At 36.9% G+C, this 23322-nt stretch overlaps 2 protein-coding genes and 1 long non-coding RNA gene across 3 annotated transcripts; 1 reads left to right on the top strand and 2 right to left on the bottom strand.

The window, feature by feature from the left end:
• Nucleotides 1–350: 350 nt before the first annotated feature.
• Nucleotides 351–4500, bottom strand: LOC143468932 (uncharacterized). The gene has a single exon (XM_076966417.1). It carries the CDS (start codon nucleotides 3817–3819, stop codon nucleotides 2788–2790), a length of 1032 nt encoding a protein of 343 aa, XP_076822532.1. The 5' UTR covers nucleotides 3820–4500; the 3' UTR covers nucleotides 351–2787.
• A 364-nt stretch (nucleotides 4501–4864) lies between these two features.
• LOC143468189 (uncharacterized) lies at nucleotides 4865–9292 on the top strand. The gene is made up of 4 exons (XR_013118969.1): nucleotides 4865–6638; nucleotides 7065–7286; nucleotides 8816–9007; nucleotides 9153–9292. It is a non-coding gene; the product is annotated as an uncharacterized LOC143468189 (long non-coding RNA).
• Nucleotides 8044–21475, bottom strand: LOC143468185 (ATP-dependent translocase ABCB1-like). Its single transcript, XM_076965214.1, has 24 exons — nucleotides 21078–21475; nucleotides 20650–20849; nucleotides 19967–20110; nucleotides 18220–18324; nucleotides 17972–18143; nucleotides 17372–17496; nucleotides 17054–17267; nucleotides 16681–16863; nucleotides 16476–16592; nucleotides 16184–16396; nucleotides 15660–15840; nucleotides 15061–15456; nucleotides 14724–14902; nucleotides 13717–13927; nucleotides 13415–13564; nucleotides 11734–11839; nucleotides 11422–11562; nucleotides 10207–10363; nucleotides 9897–10097; nucleotides 9576–9688; nucleotides 9408–9501; nucleotides 9139–9285; nucleotides 8790–8959; nucleotides 8044–8360 (listed from the first exon to the last, which is right to left on the bottom strand). Exons 1-24 carry the CDS (start codon nucleotides 21174–21176, stop codon nucleotides 8336–8338), a joined length of 3843 nt encoding a protein of 1280 aa, XP_076821329.1. The 5' UTR covers nucleotides 21177–21475; the 3' UTR covers nucleotides 8044–8335.
• Between the last annotated feature and the right edge of the window lie 1847 nt (nucleotides 21476–23322).

Genomic DNA, 23322 nt, shown 5'->3' with positions numbered 1-23322 from the left:
TTTCAAAGCTACATATTGTTGCTATTTACCACCTTTTGAATGAAATTTGTGAAAGCCGTAAAGCTAACCACACCAAATTTTAGCGCCGAAATATTTGTAAAAGTATATTCAAAGATGAAAGTGATACCGCTAATCACAGCAACACGCTGTCATATGTTGGTAAGTGACAAGTTGCAACAACAATTTGACCCAAACTCTTTTGTGTATGCAAACTTCGGCTATTATATTTCTTGGTATTATAGTTAATTAGGAACTATAAGCCAAATCAATCAAATCAATGCTACTTATGATAATGAGCATATAATATACTTCAAAAATTTTGTTGAAACAAAACATAACAAAAACAAGCATTGACTTTAAATTCATATTTATTCCATAAGTTTAAATACAATAACAATTTGAATTAAAATCTCTGACTGGAAAGTGTAAAGTATTTCTTTCCAAACAAGAAATTGAAAGTCATTCTGTGTACGCTAGTGCTTGCAACCCGGGTTTACCCGAAACCCGTTTTTTTTGCTATTTTATACAACCCAAAACCCGGGGTTTTAGGAAAAGACTATAAAATGTTTAAATGTGCGATTTGGCTCGGTTGAATGCTATTTATACTGTTCATTATTTCCTTACTGCTTCGTCATAATATATTCATCGCAATACGATTGTTGCGAAAGAAAAAAATTTGGCGCTTCTGTGCCTGTTCCCCCGCACTGTCACTCTGCACTTACATCACACACGGTCACTGGCACATTGCGCATACACACAATTCATGTTCGCTCCCTGTCCATGCTTTAACTCCTTCGTGTGTGACGTAGGAGCAGAGCAGGTGTAAGGGCAGGATATTAACACAGAGGCACACGCAGCACCTTGGCAAAGAGCGCCAGCACGTGACGTAAGCGCAAAGTGGGAGTGCATAGTATAGTACATATCGAGTCCATTATTGACAGAAAAAAATCGCTCTTATTCGAAATTCGAAAAAAACGGGTTTACCTGGTTATTTGCTGTCACATACCCGAAACCCGGGTTTTAAAATTTGGCCCAGAATTGCAATCACTAGCGTACGGTACACAAACTGGTTTAGTGAAATTGCAGAATACCTCAAATAAATCCGTCATCAAAGAGTCATTACAACACTTGATATCATACAAAAGTATTTTAAAAATATCATGATAAGACTATATTTTGCAACAATGGCAACAACCTATAGATTCGGCAAAATATGTGTTTAAATAGTTGGAGCCAATGGTGCACAACTACACCCAACCTGTATGAGAGGATGTCGGTTTTACTCGCTTGAGTAAATACTAACTCAGCATTTATTTAACGTAAAATAGGTTTTTAACAGTCAACACTCGATAAGCATGGAAGAATATACATATACAGCCCTGGCAAAAGTGCAGAATCATCATACCCTTGGACATTATTATCATTGCTACATAACAGGGATGGGCCGATACGAACCCAAACCCGAATAGATTCGCCGAACATCGCCTTTGTGGAAGATTCGGGCGAACACGAATACCAACAATTGCGAACCCGAATACAATATTACTTATAAATTTACTGACTTTCGTAAAAAATGATGATCTAGTTTCCCGACAATGCTAAACTAGAGTCAGCAGTACTTACAATGAAGGTCGTTTTCCTAACAATTATTAAACATTATTTTTCGAAAGAAAGCGATTTGTTTATCGATTACGTCATTTTTGAAGCAAGACTTGACAACTTTTGGAGGAATTTTTATTGTTTGGTTCTAATGCGAATAGATTCGGGATTCGTTTGTGTCAACCTTCATGATATTTGGGTTCGCACGAACCCGAATAATCTTCCTCGCGGCACATCCCTAGTACACATTTAATGAAAAATTTATGTTAGGAATATATTGTTAAAGATATACTTGTTTTTAACAGAAACAAACAAAGTGACTTAACGCAGAAAAATAGAGTTAATAAAGTTTCGCAAATGTATTCAGAAGTAACAGTTCAAGCAGCTTTAAACTAACTAACAACAGTATTTCTCACAGCTGCAATGCGCAGCTTGAGTTTGATTATACGCAAATATATGAATTATGTATTACAGAGCTTTTTTGATAATTTATTTACATCAGATAAATTTAGAAATCTAAAAAACTACTTGTACAAACAGACTATCGATATAGTGCATCAGGTAAAAAATGTGTGGGTTTGTGATGCACAATGCATTGTGGGCAGTGATTTTCACAACTATACACGTTTGAAACTCAGAAGAATCACTTCCTTGACTTAATACTTTTGCAACTCATCTATAGTTACATAAAAACTAAAAGTAAAAAGACGGTTGGGAGCTATCAATCGATTGGTCAAATAAATTAGGTCACGATTCGATTATATCATTGTATACATACATATGTATAAGAACAAATAACATATCTCAGCATTTGCTACATGTGCGAGTTTAGGTATATAAGAGCATTAAGACAAGTCGCACACTTTAAATATAAACATAACAAATATGTAGACACTCACATAGTGTCTGACTATGTGCAAAATTCATATTGGCATTTACTTACAAAGTGTGAAAAAGAAATTCACTCATAAGTACTTGTCATTTTTAATCCAAATAAAGATTTTCTATAAACATTTAATGAATACAGTAGGCAAGCCAATTCACAAAAAAATTAATTACAAGATAATCACATGACATTATACCATTGACATTAAAGGAAAAAACAAGAGTAATAATGTTCGCTGCACAACAAGTTTTACCGCATTTCATTCAAGGTAGCAAGATAATAGAGTCAAAACCATTTCTTCTTTAATTGAGTGAGCTATAACTAATCTTATCTTGAGAAATCTGTCTCTGGATTACTGCTGGGTCGACATCATCATTTATGGCGTAACTGTTTGTTACGGTTGTATTGCTGGGATCGACAGACACTGTAGGGTACTCTTTAATTGCCGATCCACCTGATCTACTTTTCCATGCAAGCTGTATCTCTTCCAAGGTCAGTTTGGTTCTTGTCTCCGGGTCAAGACCGAAGACAATAGCATTGACCGCTCCTTGCAAAGGTGCTGTAAGGACAGTCAGAACCCAAAGAGCGAAAACATCATCACCTTCATCTGTGGCAGCATTATGGATACGAAGAATAAGTGGAAATATTGACAAAGCTAGATACACAAACGGATACGCCTTCAAAACTTTAATGTCATCTTCCATGACAGCGTTGTTAAATTCATCGTCTGGATTGTAATTACCACCCCAAGAAGTCATTTGCTTCCTCAGATAAATAATGATGTAAATATAGATGCCAAATAGAGCTATGATTATGACGAAGAGTGGCACATACCAAATGGCAAAGCGCCAGGCCGTTGACTCATGCTTAATCCAACACCAGGCACCAGCTGGACCATAGTTATCCCCAATTAAAGGAAGAAGACTGAATAAAAGTGGGGGAATCACCCAACTGAAAAAGTGGTAAAACTTTTCCAATCTATCGGTACGCCTGTGTTTCATAACGTTTTGGTACAAGTTGTACGTGATGCATGACACCCACATCAGGACTGTCCAGTCAAAATATGTCAACCACCAACCTTCGAAGTCACATGTTGGCCCATCAGGTGTCATATCTCCCATTAAATATCCAATCGAGTCAAACAAAGCGGCAATGCTCAAGAAGAGAATGAGTCTTTGTGATAGGACGTTATATTTTCGAAAGAGCCATATAGTTGATATCATGAATACACATCCCACTAAAGAAAGCGATGCAGTCACTCTTTTTAAAGCAATTATCGTATTACATTTTTCATTATCGCCACCAAACAGTGTGCATTGCATGCTGCCATTCATGGTTTAAAATTCAGTTGAACTTAGAACTAAGTACACTGGTAGACAAAAACTGATAAAGACAAAAAAAATAATTTTATCCTGGTTTTTGAGTAATAAGTAAGTAACAAAGTGGGTAATAAATGACTTCTGGCATCCACGCTGCAGCAGATAATAAATGTTAACGACAAAGCCAAAAAATGGTTTGACATGTATAATATTTGATATTAACATAGATATTGCCAATATGACCTTCAGTCTAATCTTAGTAAGTCACCTTTGAATCTAAGCCTACTTCAGCCTTACGATACGGTTGAAAATCTATAACGGTTTATTAAATAGTTAAAAGCAACTTAGCAAGTTAGGGACAAGCAGCTGGGTCTCTTTTACTTTTGCACTCCCATATCAGGACCGAGTATGGAGGGATTATTACGTCATAACTTCTTTTCCATTACCTCAAAACTCCTTCCCATTCAAGTCAGGGTGCAAAAGTATAAGTGATCCAAGAGGCTTAACTGCCTACTAATGTAATGCCTATATTTATTTCACATACAGCCTGTAGGCTATATATAGCCTAAACGTCCATCTTGAACAACGCGATTGCGTTACGCGTTTACGCTGAAATCATGGTAAATTAGACTTAGACTACCGCTGCTCCAGTTGGCTAAGGAAAGGGCAGCTTGTCAAAGCTTCAGCCGAACTATACGAGGCTGTAACCTATATACTATAGCCTACTTGTTGCGCCACACTTGTAGAGCAAACTGACGCATGATGACGTCATAAATCTCATGATGTAAACAAACTTTTTTTAGCATCCAAGTGCCGTCATCTTTCGTAGTTGTGTTTCCAACATCGTTTTTAGCAAATATAATTTTTTGTAATTTGGCTTACTGTTGCTTATAACTGATATTTGTTTATTGTTAGTAATGCAAATACAGTATTAATTCTTCGAATTTTAAATCTATTTTCGTATTTATTAAAAGTAAAAGATTTTTGTGTTTGATTTTAACCGAATTTCGAATGTTATCATTGATGTCTGGAAGATATGGTAGCCTACTAGCCCCAGATTCAGAAGTACTTGAGCTTAAACATAATAGGCTAATACTTTGTACAGTAACAACTTAGAATTCTATAGCGCAATTATTTTCCCTTTCTCCTCTTGAATGGTTCGTAAAAGGCCATACCACAATGTAGGCTAGATGGCAAATTGAACATCCCTGCAATACCGCGGCTTTTTTGTATTATTTATTTTTCGTCATTGACTGTGGGCAGCGAAAAGTATGGTACTAACCTTGCTGTAGAATGGTCAGACAAGTACGCTCACAAACAGTAAGCGAACGGGCAAAGAGCGGAAAAACGCTGAGGCTTTAAACTTGCTATGTGTAAGTTACAGTGATGCTACAACGATGGAAGGTTAGCACGGCCACCAAACCCAGAAGACCTTTGCTTAGTTCAACTTCTATAGACTGGTAACACATGACGGCACTAGCAAATTTCAGCAAAAAATTATACTCTGACCATCAGTATCAGTATGATTCTGTGATAAATATATCAATTAATGTAATATAAAATTGTGTAAAACATAGAATTCTCGTCTATCGAATCAGCGAAGCATAACACTGCGTGACGTAATCGATTGCTTCGTGCTTACTGTGTGTGCATTTTGATTTATTCAGTCGCTTCTTGCTAATACGTTCAACGCCGCAACATGTCTTTATGCTGTTGCTGTAACAATGTTTTATCTTGATGTACTCGTTCAGTGAAGCTTCAATATAATCAGAATATATAGTTGTCGAGGTGTACAATTAATTCTAAGATTAAGAAAAGCAGACAACGACCTTGAGACTCATTTATCATCGAAGACAACAATTAAACAGACAAACTTTGCAATTGAAGTGGTCGCCCTTACAGGCCAAGGAACGACAAACAATCATTTCATTACAATTCTACTAAGTAATAAGACCTCTTAATACGAATTCGTGCTGTTAGCTCGACTACATGATCTCACTACCAAAGTTCATGTTACCAGGCTTATCTTCGAGTGGGAATTTTGAATCAAACCACAGTTGAATGTTGTTGCAATAAAAGCATTTATTTGCCTTAATGATAATTTCAGCGCAACTGTAGGCTTGCTTCATTGGAGATGACTCATAGGCAATTGGAAGTATGACATGCAATTGAATAAAAGGAACATCTCTTTTAACTGAATGCTTATGACCATAATTATGCGCATGAAAAGCTAGTGGAGGAAATAACAATGTCCGTTGAAGTTTTAAAATTGTTGTAACAAAGCAACAGACATATCAACGAACAAAGTATTTTGCACATTTATTTATGACTTTTAAAAATGACCCATTTGAGCTAGTCTATCAGCTATTGTTCCTGGTACTGTTTTATTTCAGTTAGTGGTGGCAAGATGGTAAATTGCAGAAGGTCTTTTGCAAGAGGCAAGCTTTTTGTGTTTTAAGCTTTTTTTTGTGTTTTTTCAGATTTTTCCTGTTCATTACTCATTAGTGCATGCTAATAACAACCGGCATGATATTTTTGTCTCTGCCATTCCTCATTTATCAAAACCACACTGCAATTTATTTCGTTTTTACTGATTTTTTTATCCTGAACAAACTTTTTCAGTCAAGTAATTTGAATTAAACTACATTTGCTACTACCAGAGCCTGAAAGATCCTTTGGCATTTTATGAAAAGCGAGTCTTTTTAAAACAAAATACCAGTATTTGAGGATTCATCAAATTGGTTGAAAGTAGACGAAGTTTAGGACTCATACACTTACCAATGAAACACTGACAAAACTGAATCCACACTGCTACAAAATTGCATGCTGTCAAAGTATGAACAGGATTATTCTATTATATAGATCGACCTTTCTTAACCTGGGTTGCTAAAATCAATTTTAAGGGATTTTGAAAAGTGCTAAATGTTTTAACCTATTGCTTACATCTTTGGGCCATTGGCCAATATATAATCATTTAATATCTAAAAACATACGTTGTTTTAAGTTCAAAATTTAATCAATTGGCCATTTTTAGGCGACAACGAAAGCTAAAAATGCACTTTTCCAGTTTTATGCTTTTTATATTTAGAAACTACCCTAAAGAAAGCATAAATAATAATTAACATGTAATATACAAATTTCTTAATTGTACTTGATTCAAATGCTCACTCATAAAGAGTTTTGTTTTGTAACATTTAGAATTGCATTGAGATGTTGATGTGTGTTTATTTATTTTAATACATATATATATTCATTTTAAGGTTTAGGAAAAAGTAAGGAGAAGTAACTTTGGTTTTGGTTGACACAAATGAGAAATGGTTTAAGGGAAACAACAGGGTGCAATATAAGGGTGGTATTTCAAGTATATGACAAGTGTTGTTGCAATAAAATAAGGATTGGGTAATGGCGACTGGCTATAAATTTGAGGGAAGCATATGCAGGAAATAACTTGAATGTTGCAGAATTTTATGCTTGTAGCGAAGGTGAGTTTAGCTAATTGTGACGGTTAGAATATTTTGAAGAAGGCAAAACATTTTTATCTCAACTTTATGTTATAAATCGTATGCTAACTGTACCGATAAGTCATTGAATACATTTTATCTAAGCCTTATTTACCAATGGTGCAGTAGTTGGCTGGCATGGTTCCACCATATCACTATTCATCAGGGTTGTAGACAAAAAATTTTTTCCTACTCGATTCAATTCGGTCGGGACTCCGGTCAAGTCGGGTCATTTTAACTTTTGATTTGAGTCAATTTAAATTGTGGCTTAAGCCAGGTCAGTCACATTTCAATTTGTCATTTCTATGGATTAGGCCTACCATATACGATTTGGCTTGAGTCAATGTGGACTTTTACTCGAGTCAAGTTGCGAAAAAATGTGACTTGAGTTAAATCAATGACTCGAGTCATAGCTGCACTGCTATTCCTATGCTGCGATGGAATTGTGACGACATAGACGCTTTTTCGATCCTTGATTTTGATAGGCTTAAGCTAATGTTGTTCATCTTGTTCATCTCTATTTTTGCTGTTTATATTTGCGGTAACATAAATTTATCATTTTGATTGTTTTCTCTCTGTTTATTCTTATATTTTATCTTTTGGGCACAGTGACCGTGCTAACCATTATTGATTTCTATAGAGTTGATTTATAAACCGTGCATGTCTTAAGCCTTTGAGCTTTTGCCACTATTTCAGCTCGTTTTTTTGTTAGCAGAGTAAATATTTCACCTGATTATAATAGTTTTTAAATTTTATTTCTTGCTTCCCAACTAGCAATGACGAAAAATGAACGACACATAACAGTTAGACAATTCAAGCAGTTAGCACATAAAAACCTCTACCCTATCGTATGATGTAAAAAAGTAAAACCTTGTACTGACATACACAGCACTGCTTTATGATGTCATTTAATTCCTGTTTCATTTAAAACAAAATTTTAAGCTGTAACTTCCGTGGAAGGCATCAATTTGTGGCATCAAATCCAGCACTTCTTCATGGCGTCAATTCTTATAATTAACTTCGTAGTTAACTCATTCCAGTTGAGCGTCGACAAGTCTAAAACAAGAAAGTGGATTGTATGTATAGCAATTATAGGAAAAAGGGGTGGATTGGCTTGAAATAAAGAAGGGTCATGTTCAATGTTCCCTCTAAGCTGCGCGCGTGCGCAAATGCGCGCTGTTGACACGTTCTCCACGCACAGAAAATCTGTGCTGCGCACAAGAAAAAAATCCAACCTGAATTGAAAATAAAATAAACGCATAATAATGGCCACAGTGCGCACGTGCCACGTCTGATGTTGCTCACAGTGGTCCAAGGGACCGCTCAGGGAGTTAGTGTGTTTGCACAGACTCGTGAAAAATTAGAGGGAACATTGGTCATATTCAGTTAATTGGATGATCGTTTTTTTGTTAAGTAAGCCTATTTGACATAGGCCTACAGTATTCCCTCTTTAACTAAAGATTTAGGTCTGTCTAATTTATTTACCTGAAATATGCCCCTTTTTTCATTAGGAGTGATTCGTGCGTTCCAAGCTCAACCACTCTTCCATGATCAATCACAGCGATTTGATCCGCGTTCTTCACCGTTGAGAGACGATGAGCGATCACTATGCTGGTTCGCCCCTCTCTAGCGGCATCTAGCGCTTCTTGAACAAGCTGAAAAACAAGGAAATTGTTTAATGATTGAACTGGCAAAGCTGATAAGTAAACCAATTGAACATTTCAGAAAATTGTTGTCTGCAGTCTTCACTGTTATGTTATATTTTAAAAATATAATGTGGGCTTTAACTTATGTTCTTACTCTAACTGATGTTTTAAAAACACAAACACAAAACCTTTTCGCTCTCAGAATCCAAAGCGGATGTCGCTTCATCCAGAAGAAGAACTTTCGGTTTTCGAACAAGAGCGCGCGATATCGCGACTCTCTGCTTCTGTCCTCCTGACAACTTTCCACCTTTCGCTCCGGCACTTGTGTCGTAGCCCTGACATTGTTAAAGCCGGTTTGAATTTGTAAGGAATCTTAACAGGTCGATACTTTTCGATGCGAGAATAAACAACAGCCTTCTTCAAAGCTTTATACAGACTAAAAGAAGCCAAATTAAACCTCCGGAAATTCCGAAATAAACTTTGCCGCGTTCGCCTTTTCAGTTGCTTCTTTTATCTCTTCTTCGCTTATTTCTCTCGTGCAGTCGCCGTATCTGTGAATAAATATTTTGTGATATTTGAAACGACTTACTACAACCAACTGAACACGAAGAACGAGTGAACTTACTCAATATTTTCCTTAATACTTCGATTGAACAAGACTGGTTCTTGAGGGACAGCCCCTATCTGCTGACGTAACCAGGCAACGTTTAGCTCACGAATGTCGATTCCGTCCAAATACTAAAAGTATATATAAAAATTTGCCAAAATCATCTTTGATTTTATCTGTTTGGCATGAGAGATCACAAGATAATACAATTAGAGTGTTTTGGGGGACTGGTATAGGGCATCAGCGCTCGTTTGAAAAAGTTTTTTATGACTTTTAAACATAAATTTTCCTGCGTTATTTTTAGGAAATGGTTTTCAATGTGATAGAAGTTTGTCTTACCACAGATCCATTTCTATCCACATCATAGAACCTGGATATCAACTTGGTTATTGTCGTTTTCCCGCAGCCAGATTGCCCGACTAGAGCTAGAGTCTGTCCTGGTTTTACGCTGACGTCAATACCTCGTAACACTTCCACTTCCGGTCGATTGGGATAGCGGAAAAAGACAGATTTGAGTGTAACTGCTCCCTTACATTGAGCCTAAGGAATAAATTAATGATGAACATTTTGCACTGAGCCAAAAACTTTTCAAAGGTTTTAGATTGTACTGTAGTATTTTAAAGATGTTTATTGCTGTTAAATTGATTACCGGTGCTATTCCATCTGTGCTGTACGCATCAATAGTTGGAGTCCGGTCCAACAGCGCCATCATTCGAGTGGAAGCAGTTCTCGCTTCCAAAAAGTCCGGGAGAAACGCGCTGTTTTGTCCAATACCGAATGTTCCGAAGATTAACGCAAGTACGGCACTGCAGAAGTGCAGATCGTAATTAAACTAACTACGAACTACAGTGGGACCTCGTTAATCCGGACCCCGATGAACCGGAATCCCCGCTATCCGACACAAAACTGCCGGGAACGGATTTCTTCCTATGCATTTTACCCCTTTAATCCGGAAACCCCGCTGTCCGACTCCGACACAAAAGTTTTGGAACAAATGTGCTAAATCAATAGCAATAAAATCCGATAAACCGGATTATTAACAGTTAAGCGAAAATGATTCACGATTGTCCTAATACAGTATTGTTAGTTTGTTGACGAAACAATAGCCGATTATTATCTACGCATAATTACGTTGCGTTGCATAATGACGTTGTAGCAGCGGTGACGGTCCTATTCGTTGTGGCAAGCCACTTTGTTAGTTACAGCTGAGTAAGCCGCACAGCTTTTTAGTCATACTATGAAATACTGTACAGTATTTTAGAAACGAAAAAATAAATTGTTCATCAACACTAACAAACAACGCTTCCGCGGTCGCAAAAAAATACGTACATTACATAGGTTGAGTGCGGCAATCTATTGAAGACATACTGCTGCGACTCAATCGTGCTATCAGCTTTTGATATCGCATTGCGCAAAAATTGGAAACAGGCCTAAGAAAGTTCTAGACTGCTGGTCCCGCCGGAATGCTTCGCCATGCAAGAGCGGTTGTCAAACCGATTTGCGGCCGCATGTTCGTCACTTCTGGCTTAGAGCATTCGTCTTTAATACGGTGGTTCTGGGGTTCGACACTGGGTCGGATCATACAAAAAATATAATTTTATTTTAGTTGCTGTCCAGCCAGAAACTCGGTACTTAGAATTGGAGTAAGGTGCATACTGCGTATCGAACACGGTGCTGCATTTGCAAGATTGATTGATTTTTTACTTTCCAATAATCCGGATACCCCGCTAAACCGACATTTTTTGACGAAACGAAGTGGTCCGGATTAACGAGGTCTCACTGTACTTGGTATGCACAAACACATTGCAAAAAGCATCTGAGTAAATAACCTACAATATTTCAATAAACTTAAGAGAAAACTGACATGAAAATGCCCGCAGTATTTACGCTCCCAGACAGTACGGAAGTAGTAGCCACCGAAAACCCAGCCGCACACGAAAAAAACAGTGTACTTTGTGAAATTCCGTAAATTAATCCTTCTGCTGCAGACGCAAAGCTATCTTGTCTAATGAAAAATAACAGCAGCTCTTTTAGACTAAGTGAAATTTAATTCAAAGTAAACATAAAATATATATTCAGTTGGAGCAATTGGTTTGCTAAAGTTATGAAACAGCAGAACAGGCTTTTGTGTAAAGTTATGGTGAAACTGGAAAGACTGTCATATTACAACCTCTACCTTTGATTTTCCATCATATGGTTCGCGTAAATTGTATGGACGTAATCTTCTTTTGTCAACGTTGCGATGGTCCGTATGTTCATGATCGCTTCGTTTGCTATGGAGGCTGCGAACGAAAGTTTTATTGAATCCTCAATACTCGTAACTCATAATTGTCAACGTTTAAAATTTTTTTTAGGTTTATGCTGAGCAGATTTTGACGCAATTTCACACAAAATTGATGCAGAAGGTTAAATTTGAGTCTTGCAAAAAGTTTGTTTTCTGGTTTTTGCCGAATATCGATTCTTAAACTGCCTCTTGTTAAACTTGCACAGTATTAGTGTTTGACTTATCCATGCTATCTTTTTTTCAAAATACTGGGCAAGAAATATAGGTGCTTTAGGTCACGTATGGCTCGATGATATCTCCTTCCTAAGCCTGACATATAGGCCTATCTTACAAACAGAGATTTATTTGTACTGATGCAAATTAAGTTTTCAACAAGAAGCAATTTTATAAACACTTTCAAACAACGAAAGAAAGTTAATGATTAAAAAGTTTTGGGTCTGAAAGCGGTGCGAATCGTTGAATCTTAAACCCAAAAGAATACCCCAATATTTTAGTTGATTACTCATTGCAACATTTTCAGTGAACATTTTCATTTAGGCTACATGCATGTTATCTCTTCTCATTTTGTCTTCTGTTTCGGGAAAAGGTGCAACAATTTAGAACAATGTCATAAGGAAGCAGATTAATAATTTGAATAAGCGTTTTGACGTAAACTTTGAGAAACTTGACAACACAATTTGAAAGACCACATTATACCCATGTGACCACAAACAGATGGTTAGTTATGATAATGTTTAAATATAATCGATAAAGAAACGTAAATTCATGTTTGCTGTCTTATTACAAGGTTTCTTTTGTTGATGCGAATCGATGCACATGGTTTGCAAATAGCAGGCCCATAAAAGATTGTAAATCAGTCTTCTTGGGTCTGGCTATATATCCGAAAGAAGAAAAACGGAAGGTCATGAAGAAGCCTTCGAACTGGGTAAAGCTAAGATGTCTATGATTTTGTTAGAGTCTTATAATGGCATTTAAATAGCTGGCTTGACCAATCAGAGGGCGGTGTGGTTGGTATTGTTTTTTTAGCTGGGGATTTACCTTACCAGTTGGCATTCTTGAATGTCCTAAGTCACAGGCAAATTTAGACTAAAAATTGTCGTATAAGTGGCTGAAACTTATTTTTTAGGCCAAAAACTCTGGCGTCAATTTTTCGCTTCTCTTAAAAAAAATTTAAATCATGTTTTTTGTTGGAATTTTATGGAATGTTAGTCCAAAGTATACTAAAGTGAGATGCAAAATTTGAGAGAGCCCCATGGAGGATTTTTCGAATAACCAGTTGTTAAGCAAATTCACTGTAGCCTATAATGGAGCCAACAAGACTTTGATGGTATTTTTGGCATTATACATCGCCTATAGATTCAAAAGTTTCAAATGTGGATTCAGCTCAACATTTGTAATATTTTATTTTCGTTTCAGTGTAAGTTTAACCAAATTTTGTGTTTTGTTGTATAGACAATATCCTCTCCTTGGAATCAAGATAAATTAAAAAAACGCATTGTCCCATTCCAAATCATGGAATGATTTTCAATTCAATTCAGCTTTTTACGTATTACGTAATTTATATAGGTGTGACCTGTTTTGTTTTGTTCTGTTCCTTCACTGTTCGCTGTTGTTAAAGCCCACTTGCTCACCAGGAATCCCCCTGCAATCATGAATGGGGCAAATGCGAAAACAACAAGACCGACTTTCCATGCGAACCCCAGAGCAAGACCCAGTGCAACCACTATAAGGATAACAAATTAGCAAATATGAAATCTTAAGTTCAAGCAACATTTAGACATAAAGTATTTAAAAATCATTACCAGTGTTAGCTTAAAATCGTGTTTTAACTAGTTGTAAGTTAAAGCTTGTTTCCATGAGGTGCCTCATATCTACCGAGTGTTGAAATATTTCTCAGCATAATTCCAACAGTCATCCCTGTAGAAGCTTGAACTCGAGAGGCATCAACAGCCAGTCTGTGGCAGAGGGTACCGGTGCCATGGCCTCGCTCATCAAAGAAGGAGATGTCTTGATGAAGAATTGATTTGAAAACACCCTCCCTCAAACGCATGGTGAGTTCCATGCCGGATTTTCCAAAACAGGCACCCTGAAAAACTCAACAGTGTTGGTCAGAATGGAGGTGTGAGGAATGAAAGATGATGTAAAACGCGTCGTCGAGAAAAATTTAATATTGCCTATTATTTCAATCATTGCACATTTAAGGGCAGCTGTAAAACAGATTTTGGTCGGCTACTATGCACACCAAGTCTAATTAAAAGGAAAAAACTTCGCTTTTTTGCCTTATTGAGGGATTGTGTTAAATTATTATGTAGTATTTGCAAAAATTTGTTATTGAGATTAATTGATCTGTTACAAAGTTACAATCACTTTAAGAAGCCATCAAACTGGGTAAAACAAAGATCTCTGTCATTTTATAGGACTCTTACGAAAGCATTTAAATTGCTGGCTAGACCAATTACCAGCGGTATGGTTGGTGTTGTTTTTTAGCATGGGAATTACCCTTCTAGTTGACATACTGGATAACTGGAACGTCCTACGTCGCTTGCAGGTTTATGCAAAAAATTGCTAAAAAAAACTTGGATTTCTTAGGCCAAAAATGTGTCTATTTTGTGCCTCTGTTAAATAAATTGGATGTATGATTTTTGTTGGCGTTTTATGAAATGTTAGTCCAAGTTATAGCCTAATATAACTATGTGCAAAATTAAAAAATTCCCATGTGGAAATCTTTAAGTAGTTAAATTTTTAGTAAATTCACACCTTAAAAATATATATATATTAATATATTCATAAAGAAGCAAATAAGATTTTTATGATATTTTCTGGTCTTTGACAACTTTTTAAATCTCCTATGTTGAAAAGGATTAAAAACATTTTCCTCATACTTCGACAGAAAATCCAATCAAAACAAAAACTCCGAGGACAGCAAATAAACCAGCGTATAAGGATGCACGTTGATACTGTAATTGTACATCTGACATTTCAAAGATGCTGTAAAATCCACCGATCAAAAGTGCACTGAGAGGATCGGCTGATCCCGCAACAAGTGCAAACAAACAGCCACCTAAAGTCAAGATAAAGTTATCAAGGTGTCTAACTTACAGAAAATCGCCGGCTCACAGAAGTAGGGTACGCTTAAGTCATTCAGTCTACATCGGATACCACATAAAACATAAAATAAGTCTAACCACAAAAACAGATAAAATTTAGTTGTTTACTTACACACTATGTAAGGCCACTCCTCCGCATTCATTTTGATCATTCGCTTGAAATTAGGCTGTGGAAGATTGGGCTCTTCTTCGTCTTTTTCATCAACTGAGTGATTTTCATCCTTTTGGTCTTCAAGAACTTTTGTTGGACTTTGTAGAAAAGATTTTTGTGGACTTCCCTGTAGAAACTTTCTTTTCATTATCGGCGAATCAAAGCCCGTTTGAACATCCATGTCTTCCGCACCCCTCAAGCTTTGTATCTGGACCAAATTTCTGTAAACTCCTTCTGGGTTCTGCATGAGCACATTGTGACTTCCTTGCTCCAGTATCTGGCCTTCGTGTATAGCTATTATTTTGTCACAATCGCGGATTGTTGACAGGCGATGAGCAACAACGATGGTCGTTCGGCCTGAGCATTAAAAATGCAATTCTTTTTGTATGAGAACACAGTTATGTTGTCATAAACATTAAACAATTTAGCAGAAAGCAGAAAGAACAAAAGTAAAGAAAACCAAAGTCTTGATGGGCGGAATTTAACATAAGCGAAGTCAAGCTTTATACTTTTAATATGCTATAAAAGATTTATCAATTTGGGGTCACAAATGCAATCACCTTCCGATGCTTTGTCCAGGGCAGCTTGAACTTTCGCTTCACTATGAGTGTCCAGTGATGACGTTGCTTCATCAAGAAGCAATATCTTGGGATTTCGCGCGATGGCTCTCGCGATCGCGATTCTTTGTTTCTGTCCTCCGCTCAATTGACTTCCTGCCTCGCCCACCAAAGTATCGAATTTCTAAGTTATTACGAGTTGAAGTTGTTAAAAGATTCAAGCAAGGACACATCAAACGCTGACGTTTGTGTTATTTTGATTGTTTAATTTGTTAGTCGCCTTAAAATAAGGTTTTGTTCCATTTGCTGAGGCATGTTTTCTTCCTTATTTTCATAAAATCCAATTTATCTAATGTTCAAAGCAGCTAAATGAAAACCCAAGTTTAGTTTATCACTTAAAAGGAACTTCAGTCAAAATCAAACATTTCCCTAAAATCTTGCTGAAATCAACTACTAATTTTTTGATTTCATTTAACTAAAATTTCATTTACGATAATCTAACATTCTTGTTCTGATTTCATAGAAACCTTTGGCAGCTTCATGATGAAATTGAAAGCATTTGCTTGTTTTGCAGCTTCCTGAATTTCTTCATCGCTTATTCCAGTGCGACCCCAGCGGATATTTTCAGCAATGCTCGTCCCAAAAAGGACCGGTTCTTGGGATACTACTCCAATCAAATCTCTTAACTTTTTCAAGTTGAGACTTTTCAAATCTTTGCCGCCCATTGAAATATTGCCGTTCTACAACATCAACATCTTATAACTCGCACTTCTTAATTAGAAAATGTATTTTGGTTATGTATGCGGCTCGCAATACTACCTTGACGTCATAAAACCTTTGAATGAGTTGAACAATTGTGCTTTTTCCGCATCCGCTTTGACCAACCAGACCAACTCGCTGTCCGCTTTCGATTGTGAATGTCATGCCGTTCAGGACCTATTAACAAAACAAATTTCTTAAAAATTGGGTCTTTGCGTTAAACTTACAAAGTTAAGTTAAGCCAGAGTTTGATCGTAGCTGCAACCTGAACGTCTGGCCTTGACGGATAGCTGAAATCAACGTCATGAAACTCAATTTTGACGTCATCGGGAGTCGGGTCCTCCCCCTCATCCATAAAAATGTCAATCGGGGGAACACGATCGATGACCTCAAATATCTTTGCTCCGGCCGCTTGACCTTCGGGAAACGCCTCGAGGTGAGTACCGGCCTTTTGAAACGAGAAAATGGCTCGATGCAGAGTGCCTCGTATGATTGTAACAATCGTGCAAAATAGGCCTATATACTACAGCTTTGATCTCATTAAAATATATAACAAGTTTTTTTGCAATAATATAAGTGGAAAGATAAATAAAGTTTGAGACAACGGTTACGATAAGAATATGTTACAAAGCCCTTACAACGCTAATAGCGACTGCTATCATCATAACAAGGAATACAGCCGACATCATGTCCCCAACTTTGAGTTCATTTTGAATCACCAGAGTTGCACCGTAATAGAAAGTCACCGCGTAAAGGATATAATTGGCCATGTACATGCCTCCTAGGCACACCCCATTACCAGTTACGCGCATTATTCCAAGTCTTTTGGCTTCTTTTAAATTTTCAATGTATCTGAATGTGAAAAGAGGGTTGAATGAGAAAAATTACTTTTAACGTGCAACAGTAAATGAAACGCACTTTCGGTCCGGGTTAAGCATAGGCTATAGCATGTATACCTTCCAACTTCCTTTAACTGACAACCAAACGCCGCAACAGTTTTTATTGAAGAGATCGCTTCTTCTACGATAGCACCAGCCTTGGAATAGGCGTCCAGTTCCCGCGTTTGAAAATATTCAGTCACCTTTAAAATATGGCAAAACTAACTATTTAAACTAACTACACTAAAAGGTAATACCCTTGAAGTGAAGTCTATAACTGTAACAGTGGAATATTTTTTCATCTTTATGTAATATATATAGTGATAGAACATATAGTGGTCGAGTGTACTAGGCCTAAACAAGTATTGGGTTTCGGTGTTATTGGTACTAGGATAGAAACGCGTCTATTGTTTTCTTTTCACGTTTTCAACTTTGTCGCCAATTTTACCAACTTTTGATAACTCAAAGCTTGGGATGAAGTTATTTAACCTTTAGTCTAAATTTAATTTTTTTTTAAATAAGCTTCCACTCCACAACACCGTACTGTATATTCATTGTATTCAGAGAGAATGAGTTAATTTGCCGGTAACCTAATTTTGTACACATTGCATTGTATTTCTTATCTAATTCTCCTACTTATTAAAACGAAGTCAAGGTATTTTAATCCAGGCAACTTACTAATATAAGAAACACCAGAGCGATAACCATTAATGGAACCAGAGCCAGGCCGACCAATGCAACTTTCCAAGAATACACAAAAGCCAGTGTAACTGAAGAGACAAAGAGACTTAGGCACATGACGACCATGCTGAGTTTGATACCTATGGCGCGTTTTATCAGCTCGATGTCGCTGTGGAGTAGGAAAACAGGATACTTTATATACAGTGACGTCATGACTGATTTAACCGAGCTTAAACTTATCTTACCTGGAAAGTTTGGTGCAAAGCTCAGCGGAAGAAATGACGTCATGAAAAGCGATGTCTTGACGTAGTATCGCTCGAAAATAAATAATCCTCATAATTTTGATTTGTCTGAAAAATGAACGCAAGACTCGGCATCACAAATCATAATGTTTTTCTTCGGGATGAGGAGAGACTTGGTACTACTTAAACTTTACATAACCCGTAGAATAGTTGACCTATGCCAGCATATGTTCAATGTTTTCTGCTGGACATAAACAATTTTTATACAACGGAAAAAAGTCGGCCATGATTCCGCTCGAACACCAGTTATCGTCTTACTTGTCTTTGTGAACATTTTTATTACGAATCGAAATCGATAATTTCGGTTAGCATTGTTTTTCGTATTCTTCTTCGTCTCCTCATTTTGGGTGTTCGGTTCGGTAACTGGGGTAAATAATATCGGACGTTCTTGAGTTTGGTATGTGGGTGGGGTTTAATAAAATCTCGGTCAACTTTGTGTATGAGCGTGATCACATGACTACTTTTTTGGGAAATGTCCGAAAACTTTCAAAATTTGGCACTTTTCAACAGTAAATATCTTCTTTATCTTTTGTCGTCTTGCTTTCAAACTTTACAGCATTGAAGTTACTCCTTCCCCCAACCACCTTAACGTCACGTCCGGTCACGTCCGGTCACGTAATAAGGAGATTTAGGGCAATTTATGAGGGTTATTTTGCTAACGCCAAAAATTTCACGTTTTCTTGCATATCTTTTTGTGGCTCAAGATAGCTTCTTCAAACTTAGTGGAAGTAAATAATTGCCGTTGTCACAGAATGTGTGTAGAGAAAGATTTCTTTGGTCGCGTGACCATACCTATAGGAAATCGCCTTTACATTTCTGGTTTTATTTTAACGTTACTCGAAAAGTATTTACGATACATCAATGAAATTTTGTTCGCTTGCTGACCCGCCCGTCCAAACAAGGATAGATACTTACATTAGATCACGTGATCTGACAATCACAGCCAAAACCGGAATTAAACATAAGTTTTCAAAATTTTATTTGTAATTTTTTCTACTTATTTTGTAGTTTTAAGCAAAGCTACTTCAAGCAAAAATCCTTTTAAAGTGTAAAACTTTCTGCTCTTAATTTTGCATTTAGATAAAATTCAAAGGGTTTTCCCCGCTTTTCAATTTTTAAACCTTAATATTTTAGCGGTTTTTGCGTCAACTTCCATCAAACCTTATGGGTTTGTTTAGGGGCGAATCAAAACAATTTTTTTAATTCAAAATATGATATACACTGCGTGCGTGATATACACTGCGTGTATATGTCACCGCTACGTCCATCTACGTTTTGAAGCGGAACCTGGATGGAAAGATTTATCTCCTCTAGGACATTCGCGTTAATATTTCTTCCGTATTGAAGTTGGCCGTTCAACTACCAGTTATTAGTTTTTTCCATTATTTTTTCTATTGTCAAGATTTTGATCTGTTCATCGGGACCATTGAAAAGAAGCAAGTGTCGTTCATACCTTACCTAAGAGGATTATAACAGGAACGCAACTGGGAATGAAATGCAATTTGCATTTTTTACGAAGCAACGCTCTAACTGCTCCACCACGGATCGGAGAAGCTTACTTTGAAATTCACAAAATGGTTCAAAATTGCTTCCATATATAGTCAGCCTGTTTAGTGTAATGTTCTACGTAAAGAAAGTATTTGATGTCGTCATAATGCAATGTCATGATTGTAAAATTGGGTCGACCAACCTGCCAGATGTAAGTTTCCAGAAAAAGATTTGGCATCCCGCAGCAACAAAAATAACGGCGCCGACAATCGCGAAAGCGTAAACGGCGTTCAAGCTGTTTTCACGGAAAGAGTCGAGCATCGGTTGCACATCTTTGTTCCAAGTTCTGTGAAAAATTCAAAATAGTTTCTTAAAGAGAATCGTTCCCTAGATGCTACTATGATTTATGGTCATGGCTCATCCTGCACCAAACACTAGAACGTTTGTTGGTGGTTTATTGCGTTACTCTTAACTCATGGACATACACTTGTGATGAAGCATATGCCGTAGCCTTGCTCACTTTTCCAGAAATTTTCATTTAATGGGAATAACATTAGGCTATGCTGATAGTGGATGGATTAGAAGATAGGGCTGTGTCGGTTGAACTGCAATATGTTTGCTATGGTACTGAATGCAATATGTGTACTTTATGGTAAAGGAGAAAAGTTTTTGCACAATTTAGAAAAATCCGTTAGCTCTGGAATGAGTTTGCTAACTCCTATAACATACGCAAAACATCTGTTGATATACTGTCAGAAACAAGGAAATTTGCAACCTTTTCCAAAGCTTCACTGTGACATTATACTACTTGGTTCACTTGCCAGCTGACCTTATAACTCTGTCACAGGATTATTGTACTTTATAATGACGTATAAATATACTTACGTTAAGTTCAATTTTGTGACATTTTGTTTGAAGCAAGACTCATACGCCAGGCCACAAGCCTTATATTTGCCATAAAATATGAAGGTGTTGCCAGCCTTGGCCAAAATCACAAAAAGTGTGGGCCACGCCAAACCTGCTACAGCCGACGATATTGAACCCAGAAACATCAACACGTAGTCGAGTGGAGCCGCATAACGAAACTATCAAATAAAAGTTTTTATTTTAGCTATCACAACATTTTGGTTAAAGTTACACCAATGGTTAAGCCAGTGAATATAAAAGTACAAGAGTAAATTAATCATTATAAACGTTAACTAGAAAGTAACGTATAAGCAGATATCTTATGAAAGCTTTTATAAGAAAACATTTTAAAACTTTTAGATGATGTAGTCTAATCGAACACAGCAAATGTGAGCTCAACAGTTTACCAAGTCAAAAAAAGAAAATTTCGATGTCTCGTCTATCTCCTCATTTTCACTTGCTTTATTAAGCAGAGGATCCGTTTCGCTATTGTTTGCATCTGTCATTTGTTTTGCATTCAGTTACACTTAGTTTGTGTCTACTTATAAATTTGAACACACAAAGCAAAATTCCTATTGTTTTCCTACACCCTGATTGAAATTCAGTCTTATTCAGTCCAACAATTTCTTTCTGATGTCGCTGTTGGGTTTAGTTACGTCTGTATACTCTATTCATGTGATACACGTGTTTTTGGTAATGGTTGGTGCATAACATTGATCTCCAGGTAATACCTTAATCAACATCAACGCTCACCAACTTTCTCTCAACCAAATGTCGAGCCCAATAGCACCTGCCTTAATTTATGCATTGCCGCATTGCATTTTATCCGCCCATGTTCCAATTTGCAAAAGACACAACAAAGCTTGTCATCTACTTAATACCTATGTTTATTCTTATACATCATGAAGATATTTATCTGAAAATCCAATTTAGGCATAACAAAGCCTCATATTGTGAAATTTATTAATTAAAACGACTCACATTCGGCCATTTCGGTTTCGAAAACTTAATGAATATGTGGCCGAGGCAAAACAAAAAATCTTTACACTTGATACTGTAAAAAATGTTTGTCGATAACCCTAGCTCGGCCACAACATCTTCTTAACCTTACGTCCGAATCTATACCTGGATACAAATCAAACTACTTCACCTGACTTCAATATAAGTGATACACCTGACTTCAATATAAGCACACACATCAAAATACATCGTTTTTCCTTGAACTGCCGGATTTTCTGTATTACTATAATGAAACATCAGCTTAGCAACGGTTTGACATTAGATTTTGCAATTTTCGAAACTGAGTAGAACAAAACGCAACACGAAAGCTGTGTTAAAATACACAACTTTATGTGGAAAGTATCCTAAATGGGGTGGAAACTCGCCAACCTCGCAACGCTAAAATAACTCCCCATATGTGAGTGTTGTGCAAATAAAAAAACGTATCTGCCGACCGCCTTCCTTCAAAGAGATTCTTTGTAACTGTCTTATATGACCGGTGGCAGTATTCATCTATTGCATTACTTCCTGAGGCTTCCTGATGTTCTGAACATACGGAATGCTGCGAAAAATTTGTGCTGTTTTACTTTCAAAGAAAGCATTCCTGCCAACTGTATGCTTCGGTTAACTTATGGCTGACGAGATGATACTGACGAGCTCCAATATCGATTTCTGACTGACTTATAAACAGAATAAGCTGGATAAAACGAATGGAGTCAGTATGCGTTTACAAAAATATCTCAGTATACAAGCATCACTGAATGCCAAATTTGTTAATTTAAGATTTTCATTTCTTACTTGACAACCTTGTAGCAATGGTCGTTGATTGCTAACGATAGTTGGTCATCGCACAGTATATATATCTTTATTAACAAACGTTTCCTTAAAAAAGTTGGAAATGTCAAACACGATCATGTTTTCAATCGCACCACCGGCCAGCGATATGAGAAGCAAAGATTTTTCTCAGTCCGAGGTTAAAGATTAGATAAAGCAAAGACTTTCCAAACACAGAGCACTGAAATGAGGTCGATTTTATCTAGGTTGATAACAGACGTCATTTACAGGATACATCCTTCCGGCTGTCGAGTTGTGAAACCGACGTAGAGGAAATCAGACCTGGAGTCAAGGAAAATCGGAATAAACGGTTCCGGGTCTATCCAATCAAGAAGAATTAAACCAATGACAACCCCATGAACGTCTGTGCACTGTACTGTTGCTGCCTCTTCTCTTCATATATTTTACATGAACAAAATAGAAATACACAGCTTTGGTGAAGATCGAGTGTATCATGATTGGAAACAGTATAAGATTAGTTATTTACGGTTTGCAGATGATCCGGTACTTCTGTCTTCTGCCAAACCTGATCTTTAACATGGACTCGACTGTTTTGCGACTGTTTGCTATGACTTAGGGATAAAAGCAAGTATAAAGAATACTGGAGTACTCTCTGTTCTCAAGAAACCTGGATCATTGTGCTCAGTACTCATTGAAAATGTGCGGAGAAACACTGAAATAAATACAGACGTTAAAGCACATAAGAGTGCAATTTACGAGTGATGGAAGGCAGAACATTGAACTGGACATCCGAATTGGAAAAGCAAGTGCAGGCATGCGTGAGTTTCAACGTTCGGTTCTCGTGAAGAAAGAGCTTAC

This window comes from Clavelina lepadiformis, chromosome 8 (assembly GCF_947623445.1).
Source record: "Clavelina lepadiformis chromosome 8, kaClaLepa1.1, whole genome shotgun sequence".
Classification (NCBI taxonomy): Eukaryota; Metazoa; Chordata; class Ascidiacea; order Aplousobranchia; family Clavelinidae; genus Clavelina; species Clavelina lepadiformis.
The sequence above is the reverse complement of the archived record's forward strand: the minus strand, read 5'-3'. Positions and strand labels throughout refer to the sequence as shown.

Coding starts and splice junctions, on each gene's coding strand:
- LOC143468185 (XM_076965214.1), bottom strand. CDS start 21,176: ATGACAGATGCAAACAATAGCGAAACGGATCCTCTGCTTAATAAAGCA. Junction 13,928..14,723: donor TGATTGGATTTTCTGTCGAA/GTATGAGGAAAA, acceptor TGAGTTTTTCAG/GGTGCCTGTTTTGGAAAATC. Junction 10,098..10,206: donor GCACAGATGGAATAGCACCG/GTAATCAATTTA, acceptor TTTATTCCTTAG/GCTCAATGTAAGGGAGCAGT.
- LOC143468932 (XM_076966417.1), bottom strand. CDS start 3,819: ATGAATGGCAGCATGCAATGCACACTGTTTGGTGGCGATAATGAAAAA.